The sequence below is a fragment of the Erinaceus europaeus genome, chromosome 1 (assembly GCF_950295315.1).
Source record: "Erinaceus europaeus chromosome 1, mEriEur2.1, whole genome shotgun sequence".
Taxonomy (NCBI): domain Eukaryota; kingdom Metazoa; phylum Chordata; class Mammalia; order Eulipotyphla; family Erinaceidae; genus Erinaceus; species Erinaceus europaeus.
The window spans coordinates 58244154-58257188 of record NC_080162.1 but is presented as its reverse complement, the minus strand read 5'-3'; the positions used below and the strand labels follow the sequence as shown (position 1 = coordinate 58257188).

Below are 13035 nucleotides of genomic sequence, written 5' to 3'. Positions count from 1 at the left end.
GTAGCTTGTATGACTTTTAAGTTGAAGCCAGTGCTCATTTATCAACCCCCCAGCTCCCAAGATGCTTAAGAATTATGCTAAATAGACTCTGTCTATGCTCTATAAATAGACAACAAAGCCTCGAAGATGATAGCACATCTGCTTACAATATGGTTTGCTCAACATTGTGAGTCCAATGTTGAGAAATAGAACAGGATCCTCAAGTTGTAAGTGAATTTCTATCAGCTCATAATAAAATGGTAATTCAATGTAAGCACTATGAAAATTCCAATGGAATTCTTCATGGAAACATAGCAAACAATTCTAAAATTTCTAAGTTCTAAAATGTGTAAAAGGCCTCGAATAACTCAAGGAATTCTGAGAACTAAGAAGAAGAAAAGTGGAAATATCACAATCGCTGACACCAAATTATGCTACAAAGCAACAATATTTAAAATAATATGGTACTGGAACAGAAGCAGGCACACAGATCAACTGATAGAAGTGGTGGGATACATACTCAGTGGAATACTATTCTACTAAAGAAGGTTAAGTACTTTTGAAAGTAACTGGGTGGAACTCAAGGTAATTTTGTTAAGTGAAGTAGGACACTAAAAAGCAATTACTCGATGATTTCTCTCATATGTTGCATACAAATACCTAAAGCAAATGCACTGGCAAAAAACTAATACTAAAACCTAATGAAAACTATTGTAGCTACTAAGAGGATATAGGGGGGAAAGAGGATATAGGGAAAAGAAATCAGAATACTAGGTAAACATGTCCTTTTTTTGAGGGATAGAACTGCAACTTTGTTCAAGGGCACAGTCTCATTTATTTACTTATTTGCCACCAGCATTGACACTGTGGTTCAGTGCCTGCACTGCAAATCTACTGTTCCTGATGACCATTTATTTTTCCTTTTTCTTCCTTTCTTTTTTGGATAGAAACAGAATAAAACTGAGAGGGAAGGGAGTAATAGTTATGAAGAAAGAGAGAAACCTACAGCACTTCTTCCCAGATCATGAAGGTTCCCTACGTCAGATGGGTACTAGAAGCCTGAAGCAGGGCCCTTTCACATGGTAATGTATGTAATCTACTGGACTCTAGAATACAGTTCTTTTCACATATATAGAAGAGTGAAACTAGCCCATAAAATTTCATAGTAAAGTAAGCCAAATGTTACACAAATTAAAAAGAAAAAAAGCAAATTGACAGCCAGATGAACTGTTTCTTATGGATAAGTAAAACGAAGAAAAAGTTTATTTGTGGTGGAATTAACTTCTAGTGAGATGCCACCTATAGATGATATAAGTAAGAATGAAGTGTTTAGAATGCTACATAAATTTGATAAGAGAACCACAGAGTTTGAAAGGATTGGCTCCGATTTTGAAAAAAATGTGTGTGTGTGTGTGTGTGTGTGTGTGTGTGTGTGTAAAATTCTATTAGACTGAATCACACTGCAGAGAAACCTTTTGTAAAAGGAAGAGTCGATTGATGGAATGCACTAAACTATTGTGTTATTTTTAAAAATCGCAATAATCATCCCAAGCAACCTTCAGAAGCCACCACCAGGATCAGTCTTCAGTCAGCAATGCCAAGGGATGAACTTCCACCAGAAAAAAAGATCAGAACTTTCAGGAAGTGCAAATGGTGCTAATCATATTTTAGTAATGCAGTATCTTTTAAATTATGTCATAGACATTGTTTTAAGTTTTATATAGTCTTCATGTGTTTAAGTGAGATATACATACAAAGAAGACAAATAGAAGCTAGGCCCTCATGAATGTAAAACATTTGTCCTTACTGTCCATCCAGCCACCTTCCATATTATTAGACAAAATGGTACAAAACATTAAATCAAAGGTAGCATAGTGTAAACATAATCTTTTTTTTTTCTATTAGAGTCATTGGCTGACACTCAGTATGGCAACTCTGACATTCCAAGTGAACGTTTTCTCTTCCTTTCTGTTTTTAACAAAGGGTGATAAGCAGAGACAGGGAGAGAGACATAAGGAAAGACACTTTCAACAATGTCCCACTACTTGTAAAGATTATCCCATGCAGGTAGGGAAGGGCCTTGAGCCTAGATTGCTGCTTATGGTAATAAATATCTGTGTTCTACTGGGTACTCTTACATGAACTAAAAAATATATATATATGCATGTGGCTTTCTTTGGAAGTGCACTTTTCACTTTATTATGGTGGCCTGGAACAGAACACTCCTCTAAGGTATGTCTATATAGTTATTAATAACCCAAAAGCTTAGTTTATAAGCCTATCAATACCTCCTCCTCACTAAATTTAGTCAGCATTGTGACTGTCATTGTGATAACTTCCTAGATTTCCTTTATCATTTTACCACATATTCCTTTCTTTTAAAATATTACAGCTATATTTCCTGTTTTCTGATCTTTATATAAAAGAAATTATAGTGATCCAGGAGGTGGCACAGTGGATAAGGCATTGGATTCTCAAGCATGAGTTCAATCCCTGGCAGCACATGTATCAAAGTGATGTCTGGTTCTTTCTCTCTCTCTCCTCTTATCTTTCTCATTAATAAATCAATCTTTAAAATATATATTATATAAATACTTTTGTACTTTAAAAAATGTGGAGCTGGGAAATGAAAGCATGATGTTGAATATGTATGAATTTGTTCCCAGGCCAATTTTCCTCTATTCAGTTTTTTTTTTTTTTTTTTGATAAGTTGGGAAAGACCATTACATAGGAAGGAGAGAGGATACACAGAAAAGTTGCTTAACAACATATGGAGCTCCCCCAGTGTTGTGCATGGTACTTCTATGTGGTGCTGGGACTCAGACCTAGGGCTCCATATTTCACAAGGCATGTGTTAGGTGAGCTCCTTCCCCATGTTCTTTAATATTATGTTTATGGGGTTTATTCATATTTTGACCCAAAAATTCACCTGTAATTTTCCAAAGAGACTTCTCTTTCATGCTTTTATTTATTCTTTTATGTGTAACTTACATGAATACTTTGATTTTTTTTTGAGATTTTCTGTTTATTGGAGGTAGGGACATTTATTGTGTTGGGCTTAAGTGTGCATCTGTGTGTGTGTGTGTGTGTGTGTGTGTGTGTGTGTATTTTGTAGATATAGAACATCTTAGTTATACACGCCCGGATTTTTCATCAAATTTCTGAAAAACTTAAACCATTTTTCAGATACTTTATTTTTGTATCTCTCCCTACTGCCTATGTTCAAATATTTCAATTCATGGATATTGCAATGGAACTACTTATGAATTTCATTCATAGATCACTGATACTTTCAATATTCTAAGCTGTTTCAATCTGGATAGTTTCTATTGTTAAAGTTTCAAATTTTCTAATCCTTTCTTTTGTAATTTCTAATCTATCATCAATCTCATGTATCACTTTAATATCAGATGCAGATTTTTGCCTCAATTAATTTGGGTATTTTTATATCTTTCATACCTCTTGTTAACAAGGACACTCTTTTTTGTTAGTCTTTGAAAGTGTGGAATAAAATTATAATAGCTCTTATATATGCCTTTCTTATTAATTATACTATTTCTAGATTTCCATTCATTGATTTGTCATATTTTTCTGACTTTTACTTTTTGCTTCTAATGTTATTGCTGGGGCTGAGTGCCAGCACTTTCAACCCACTGCTTCGAGGGGCCATTTTTTTCCCATTTTATTAGATATGACAGAGAGAAATTGAGTGGAGAGAGCGAAAGAGGGAAAGAGACACCTGCAGACCTGTTTTACCTCTGGGCTAGTGAACTGACCCTCTGCAGGTGGGGAGCAGGGGTATGAACCTAAATCCTTGCGAGGGACCTTGTTCTTTGTACTATGTGTCTTTAACCAGAAGCACCACTGCCTGACCCCCCTTTTCTTATTCTTGAAAGAACTGAGAAGGGTCTGAAATTTTATCCTACATAAAATTTGACAAATTAGCCATAGTTCATTGTATGGTGGTGGAAGAAACAGTACCATTGGTTAACAGATAAACAGTTTATTACTCAGAATAGTAGCAATAGTCAGAGGATTAATGCTTGTTAGCTTTACCCTAATTCCTACAAGGTGACAATGTGAGGTGTATTTTGTGGGTAGAATAAAAGAGGAGACACTGTGAACTTAGAGAACACATATCTTTGGGGGTCAGGAGGTGGCACACTGGGTTAAGGGCAAGTAGTATGAAGTGCAAAGACCTGTACAAGCATTTAGGTTCCAGCATCTGGTTCCCCAACTCCAGGGGGCTGCTTCACAAGTGGTGAAGCAGCTCTGCAGTTATCTACCTTTCTCTCCCTGCCACCATCTCCCCCTCCTCTCAAATTTTCTCTCTCCTATGCAACAATAATAATAATAGAAAAAAGGCCTCCAGGAACAGTGGATTTGTAGTGTTGGCACCAAGCCCCAGTGATAACCCTGGAGGATATATATTTTTTTATAAAGGGAATTTATCTACTTTTTTGATCTGGAAGGTTTCCCATCTCACAAGCCTGTAAACAAACTTGCTTCTTGTTTAAGATGGAAACAAACTTTTAAAAAGATTTTTCTACACACCATATTTGAAAATATTAGTTAAAACAGAAGAATTAAGGACTTACTGTAAAAACACTTGTGGAAGCACAAGAGAAGGAGATTTATCATCCAATACTTCTCTGCATGCCTGATAATTTTGTTGGTTTTACTCTGTTGAATGTGAGGTACATTTATATACCAATAAATATCTGTGAGCTTCATTCTGGTATGAAGTTACTGTAACTGTTTTGATTTTTTTCAAGGTTTACTTTTCAACTGTATCATTTAGTAAGTATACTGTTACATACGCTTCATTCCTGATGCAAAGTAAGCCCTCTATGAATTTCAGGTTTCCCAGTTCAGCTGGTGGGAATAGGCACTCCTCCCAGCTCCAGATAAGCTGCAGTTATCATTAACTTAAGTCCTTTAGTATATTATCAGTGATGGGTGTGGTGGGTAATTTTCTCTTATGTATGCTATGGTTAGTACTTGGTCCAAGACCTGAGAGATTCCTTCTGATAGATTTCCAGAGCATCCTCTCTGTAGAGTTATCTCTTCTTTAGTAGTCTGTCCTTCAAATACAAGATATATGGACCTCCCAGAACTCTTCAACTCTATTTATTTAATTCATGGTGTCTACTAAGCTTTGCTTGGATCCCTCCTCTGCACTGTAACTTGGAAGTCTCTAGGTTAGGAGTGAAGCATATACAGGCCTCAGAACAAGTATGGCCTACAAAATCATTTGGTCTGCCAACGCCAAGACAACTGAAGCTTATTTTCATAAAAACATTAAGTGCAAATTATTAATTATGTATGACCCATGAATGAGTTATAAAAATGCTAGTGCCCCTAGGCAAATAATGTCAAAGGACATAAAATATGGTGAGGGTGTGTATGATACAGCAAATTCTAACAAAGGGATTCTTCAAAGTTAACCCAAGTGTCAAACAATGTGATTATTGCAATAACTATCTATTGTCTTCTTAAACCCTAAGACAATAGGAATCTCCCGCTTCGTCTATAGAACCTATGTTTCTCCAAATCCTGGAACCTCTGGGGTGGGGCTCACTCCCCTTCATGCTTATCTCAAGTCATACCAAATTATATTGCATCCGCTGATTCCAACCTAATCAATGCAATGAGTACCATCTCAGCATGCTTCACCTCAGACTGTGTACAAAGACATCAGACATGGATTGCCAACCCTTCACCCTCATCACTCAGGTGAGACCTTTCCTTTCATGGTAGACTCTTAATTCCATTCCAGGAGGTTCACTTCCTAACAAAGTCCCAAAACCTAGATTTAGGCCAGGTCTGGTGAGATAGAGCATATGTTCACACGTATCCATAAACTAGGGCAAAATATATACCTGAAATCAAAAGTACACAATAGTCTGTAGTAAGTCAGTATAAAGTTTCTAATGAAATAGTATCTAATTAGTCTTAGATGCCCTCCTATTACATTTCTCTCACTCACTCAAAAGCTAACCTTTGCAAAGAAAGGACTGCAAAAGCCAAATAAGGAAAAGAGGCTGGCATACTTTAATGATGACTCTTTAGTCACTAACAGGGCACCCCATCAGCTGGGGCCCTATTCGGGGAGTCCTGATATTCCCAAACAGTCATGATGGGCCTAGATCTCCAATAAATTCTCCATTGTTACTGGTCATTTCTATCAGGAACAACACAATAGACCCCTTTGTGGGCCCCCATAGGACCTTGCCCTCAACTTGGATCAACAATGGTAGAGAAAGTTTCATCCTCTGAAGGAAGGATGGACAACATCCTCTATGCTACACCTGAGGAAGATGGGTTCTGATACCGGGACAGCTTGGAATGTTTCTACTCATGACCACAGAATGTGAATTCAAGATCTGCAGGGATGCAGAGGTCACATAGGCTCTTAAGCTGAATATGGTCCCCAGACCAAATCAAACTGATGGGGTTTACAGTCAACAATATTTATATCGCTTTCCCATATTAAGGAGCTACTCTCTTCCCTGATCCAGCTTTCTGTTCCTTTAACTTCTATTAACATCTAGTTTATAAATTTCCTTTGATATGCATCTAATATGGCTTTTAACCACATATCAATTCATTTAGTTTTTCATTTGAATTGTGGCATCATTTACTTAGACATTTTCCTTAGTTTCATTTGAATTTTCAGTTTTCAGCTAACATTTTCAATCTTGTCTTTATATTTGGTCTTTATAGATGGTCATCCCCTTATACTTGGCCAACATAACTTTATATACTTCATGTTTACAAATCTAGTATTTTCAATTGAAATTTATTTGCTTTTTCAATCTATTTATCTTTCATTACCTTGTCTTCTTAGTTTTATATTTATTTGAGTATGTATGCTAGATACTGTATTTAACAAATCTATAATGTGAATCCTTTGAAAACTAAAACAGTATCTTCTTTATCTAAGAAATGTTTTACATTTGTTATTCTCAGCTTCTGGAGAAATTGCACTCTGGTTAGTACGTTTCCCCCCATTATCTTTTTATTAGTGATTTACCAGTGGAATACAAAAATTATAAGATAATAGGGGTATAATTGCACACCGTGTTTCCTCCACTAGAGTTCTGTGTCCCCATCCCTCTTCAGTGGAAACTGCAATGTCACAGATATGTGTTGGCTTTATATCTACATCTATGTCTCTCTTATATATATTTTCCATTTTTCTATGGTTTTGCCTTCACTTCCTTTCTATGTCACCTCTATACTTATTACTATTTCCATTGTCCTTCCTCTTTCCTCTTCTCAGATTAGTGAGACATTGTCTGACTTCCTCTGGTGTTTCCTAGATTTGTTTTCCTTTCAGTTACAGTATTAAAAAAAAAGTTGTATTGCACCAAAGAAAGGATTCTGGTGGGTGGGGAGGGAATATTTAGATCCTGAGGCATGATGTGCAAGAGGACCTAGGTGAGGGGTTAAGAGTGTTATGTAGAAAACTGAGAAATTTTATACATGTACCAACAACTGTATTTATTGTCAACTGTAAACCTTTATTCCCGCCCCCCTGCCCCCCCTAAAAAAGAGAGAGAGCTAAGCAATGTTCTGGTTAAAACAAATCAATCAATCAGAAAAAAACCCTGAAATATATTTGTAACACATATATTTCAACATTTTATACATTTAATGGATCTTATTATATGGTCTATTCTAGCTGTAGATTTTGCCTTGAATTTCTTCTTTAATCCTTCATAGTTTTGCACAGATTTTGTTTATTCAGAAAGGATACCTTGGTGGCATGTTCTTAATTTTTTTATTGCTGAAAAAATATTACTCTTGAGTTCATGTATGAATAATAACTTCATTAAATATGGAAACTTTCTTTTGGGTTTCTGAAAATGTTATTGAGTTTTCTCTTAGTATTTAGAGTTTTAGGAGAAAAAGCTTAGAGTTAATATGATTTTTGTTTTTTAGTTCTTATAGGTTCCTTTTCTCTCTTGAATTTTTTTCATTCTATCTTTCTGATAAATCCATACATGAGTTTTGGGGTGGAGGAACTGATCTGCATAAGGAAATTTTAAAAAATCTTCAAAGAATTGCTTAATATACATTTGTTCTATATCTCTTTTGTAGTATAGCATGAACATGCAGATGTAATCTCACTGACAAATTCTCTACATGTCTTATATTTATTCTTATTATATGCTCCATTTCATTATTTATAAACATAGTGTCTATAGAGTTGAAATGATTAGCAAGAAAATGTAAATTTACCATGGCATAAAAAATAATTAGTGAAGACTAAGGAGAGCAGATGACCCTTCTAAATATGAGGGTTACTGATGTGGAGATACACTTTTCTAAGAAAATATCACCAGATACTTTTCATTTTTGTAGAAAAAATAATAACTTATTGACATATAATATTCCTTCTCAGGAAAAAACAAAACTGATGTGATCTTACAACTTACCATAAGGTTGATTTTGGTCGCACACAGAATAATCTGTTACTTCATTGTCTTTTGTTATATTGTCATCTTTTGAAGAATCTGGCAATGAATAAGCAAAATCTTTAGTTAACATTTTAACTGGGAAATAAAGCAGATTCTAGTACTAATACGGCAGATCGATGTTTGCAGCACATGATTTATTATTTCACTTAAGCCCCCATGGCATTGAAATATTCAGACTTTCAGGGGGAGATAAAATAATGGTTATGCCAAAAGATTCTCATGCCTGATATTTCAAAGTTCAGTCCCTCACCAGTATAAACTAGGGATGAGCAGTGCTCTGGTAAAAAAAAATAATAATAATAAATGAATAAATAAATAAAAATTTGCAGCCACTGTTATCAATGAATATGCTTTTCTTAAAGTATTGCATAAGATATCTGCTCAAAGTCTTAGAGGTAAAAAGGGTAAAGATTTGGTTGAGATGGCTTTTTGCTAACAAGCAAGAAAATGTAAGCAGGTTTTGTTCATCACTGAAAGTCTTAGAACTGTGTGAAAGGCTATGAAATGAAGGTACAGTAGGGAATATCTAATTCTAATGTTCTTAATGCTTTCACTGAAAATGTTCTTCAATAGGAGCCTTGAGTACTCGAGAAACTTAGATGTAGAGCTTTGAAATCCAGTGGCAATTAAGTTCATCTTTCATAGGAATTGTTCCAGTAGAAAAACAGCAAATGGGGAATGCAAACCTTCTGTTCTGTGCATTTTTCCTTTCCCTTGCATAGCACATTTAAACATGAAATCAGCATACCTTCATGTTTTTGTTATATGATATGCCTTATAGGAAATAACATGGTTAAAAAGATACCAATGACAAAAGTGTTGAAAATCTTTAAAGAACCCCTTGCTGAATATCTGGAAGCTCTTAAAAGAAACTTGAAAAAATTATGTGAGTGAGTCAGCATGAAGAGAGAAAATGGGTCTTTTATTCACTGCACAAATGCTTACTAAGAACTTAAACTATGCCAGACACTGTTCTTGATGCTGAGAGCCAATAAAATACAAAATAGAAAAATATATGAACTCATAGAGATTACAATTTAGTGGATATTTTTATGCCATTATAAGAGTGATAATGCAAAGATATCTAAAGCCAGGAGCTAATTTGCATCTGCATGGTCATAGAATATGCTGGGAATAGTGGGCTAAATATTTTCACTACCCATAGAATCTTTAACCTTCCAAAGAATTCCTAGTTGACTTTTTATGACTCTCCAACAGGGCTGAATGAAGTGGAGTCTAAACTAACCCATTCTTCACTCCCTCTCCCCTTTCTCCAAGCTGGGAAATAGTGTTAAACAGTAAAGTTTGTGTGATATTGTGAGAAAGTTTCTTTTTGGAACCTGCCACAAGCAACATTTGATGGACAAGCAAGAATGCTGGTAAGTTAACATATGATTCAAATTTAATAACCAGTGAAGCAAGTATACACCCAAAGTGTATGGTTTTAATTAACTGCAAATAATTCCCCAAGGCAAATGTTTAATTATCTCCACAGCTTCTTATTTCTTTTTGAGACTGACAATAAGTTTGAAAGTTCAAGTTTGGAAGCAAAAGTGAGCATAGACACATTTCTAATCTGTTATCTCACTCATGTCAAATTGAAAATTGCTTTAAAATATTTCCATATAATTTTGGATCTAAAATGTGTAATTAAAAAATAACTTCAGGGCTGGGGAAATGGTTCAGTAGTATAGAGCTTGTCTCATATGCATTAGATTCTATTGTGTTACCAAATGGAATCATCCATGTATAATGGCTTGATACTTTTCTCTCTTTGTCTCTATTAATACAGAACTTGATAAAAAATGTTGGATAAGGAAAATGGTGCATGTGCATGTATGAGAAAATGTGCGTGTATGAGACCTCCATTTCACATATACAAATAATTTCAGTTCTTTTTTCATATTAAGACTGAAAACAATGATTACAAAAGGTACTATAAGCATCAGGCTAGATTTTAGTTTTGAAAATGCTTTAGTATTTTTTTTGTGAAATAACATTATCAAGAATTTTCATGAAACATTCATTTCACTTGAGTATATAATTTTTGCACATGTTCATTGATACCTAATAGTAATTATGCTTTCTGACTTAAGCATACTGATTCATATACCATAAGAAACATATTTTTAAAAGTTATTTGGGAGGAGTTAGGAAGATGGCGGACTGAGAAGTCGCTAACAGCGAGCGCTCTGATCGCATCGTCGGCAACGGTAGGATTTTCTGCCTTTAGCAGGCCAGTCAATAAGGGGTGACACCAAAAAGTGATTACAATTTAATTTGGGTTAAGAATTAGAGTAAAGGTGACACGGACTAGCGGGCCTCCAGAATTCCCAGGTGGCGCCGGGCAAGGTGAGTGCGCCAGGCATTGTCCTCCGCCCACCCAGGAAGGCGGCTCCTCCACCAGTCGCAGAGCGCGGCGGGCAGAGGACCCGGAGAGAGCACTTTAGCTCGGGGGCTTCCTCTTGGGAGTCTCCAGGGTCCACCGCGAACCTGAGAGCGGATCCAAAGACTTCTTGAGTATAGCTCTCATTGGATCAAAGGACTTGGAGCTAGTTTTCATTTTTGAGAAATCCTTTAAAAAAGTCTGGAGGGGGGGGTTTCCTGGAAGATGGCGGACTGAGAAGCGGCTAGCCTTTGAGCTCCGACACATCTCGTGTAAACAATAGGATTTTCTGCCTTTAGCAGGCCAGCCAATAAGGGGCCATAGCGGTGACACCAAGGAGGTGTCTATAACTTAATTTGGGTTAAGAATTAGAATAGGGGAAAAAATTCTTTTTTCTTCCTTTTAATTTTCAAGCATACATCCTTCCCGCTGCCCCCCCCATAAGCAGTGCCTGGGACCAGCTACTAGCAGGATACCCCATACCACCTAACAGGGTTTTTTTTTTTTTTTTCTTTTAAATTCACTGATACACATTTGGGAAGTTCCTCGCACTGCTCTTTAATTAGAACCCTTCTTCTTATCTTCTCCCTTTTCTCTCTCTTATCTCTCTCTATCTCTTTTTTTTTTTTATCTTGTCATACACTTCTTTCTTCTTTGCCTTTCTGAATTTGTGAATTACTTTGGGGAAGAAATCTGACCCAGAGTGGACTCTCTATGTGTGTATGTCTGCTCTAGTTCCCTTTACACTCTTGTTACCCCTAGAATATACACTGGATAGTAGATTTGCATAACTGTCTATTCTTGCTATCCTCTCTTTCTTTTCTCTTTCTTCACTGGGATTTGGTTACTATTTTTTCACGGACTGGAGAAATTGTTTGGCTAACTGGTAACGATTAAACTCCTTCAATACTTACTTCAGTTGCTACTGTAATTCCGGAGGTTGGTGAGTGCAATTGTCATAAAGGTATTTAGTACAGTGTTACTTGTGCTCAAAACACAACAACTGAGGAACAACAGAGCATAAAAAAAAAGAGAAACACATAAATAAAAAAAAATGGGTAGATTAAAAACAAATAAAACTGCTACCCCAATGAATGAAGACAAGAGCCCAGAAGAAACCACAAATCAGTCAGAAGTAACCATAGATAAGAAAAGTATGCAAGCAATAATAAACTTATTAATCACAGAAATGAAAACAACATTGGAGGAAAGGAATGGCAGTATTAGGGAAAAAACAGTTGAGACCCCCAAGGAAAATACTGATTATCTTGAGACAATTAGAGAACTGAAAGCTGAAATAGCTGTAATGAAGAAAGAAGCTGAGGCAAGGGAAAGCAGACTAACAGAAGCAGAAAACAGAATTAGTCAGACAGAGGATGAGTTAGAGAAAACTAAGAAAGAGGTGAAAGAGCTTAAAAAGAGATTGAGAGACACTGAAAACAACAACAGAGACATATGGGATGATCTCAAAAGAAGTAACATTCGTATAATTGGCCTGCCAGAGGAAGAAAGAGAGGAAGGGTAAGCAAACATTCTAGAGGAAATAATACAAGAAAACTTCCCAGACCTGAATAACAGAAAGGATATCAAGGTTCAAGAGGCCCAGAGAGTACCAAACAGAATCAACCCAGACCTGAAAACACCAAGACACATCATAGTCACAATGAGAAGAAGTAAGGATAAAGAAAGGATCCTAAAGGCTGCAAGAGAGAAACAAAAAGTCACATACAGGGGAAAACCCATAAGACTTTCTGCAGATTTCTCAACTCAAACTCTAAAAGCCAGAAGGGAGTGGCAAGATATCTATCGAGCCCTGAATGAAAAAGGGTTTCAACCAAGGATAATATATCCTGCTAGACTTTCATTCAAGCTAGATGGAGGGATCAAAACCTTCTTAGACAAACAACAGTTAAAGGAGGCAACTATCACCAAGCCGGCCCTGAAAGAGGTACTAAAAGACCTCTTATAAACAAGAACATCACTATAATACTTGTAATATATCAGAGTAAACAAATTGCTTTTTAGAGCAATGGCACTACAATACATTAAATCCATAATATCAATAAATGTCAATGGCTTAAACTCACCCATCAAAAGGCACAGGGTGGGGGGTTGGATCAGAAAACATAACCCAACCATATGCTGCTTGCAAGAATCCCATCTGTCACAACAAGATAAACACAG

The 13035-nt window shown here is 36.1% G+C and overlaps 1 protein-coding gene across 1 annotated transcript in view; it reads right to left on the bottom strand.

Annotated features, from left to right (window-relative positions):
* Positions 1 to 13035, bottom strand: part of LOC103116156 (mono-ADP ribosylhydrolase 2) — a 268300-nt gene that overhangs the window by 87921 nt on the left and 167344 nt on the right. The window contains exon 10 of the mRNA XM_060201679.1: positions 8424 to 8501. Coding sequence (XP_060057662.1) covers positions 8424 to 8501 — 78 coding nt within the window. The remainder of the gene's footprint in view (positions 1 to 8423; positions 8502 to 13035) is intronic.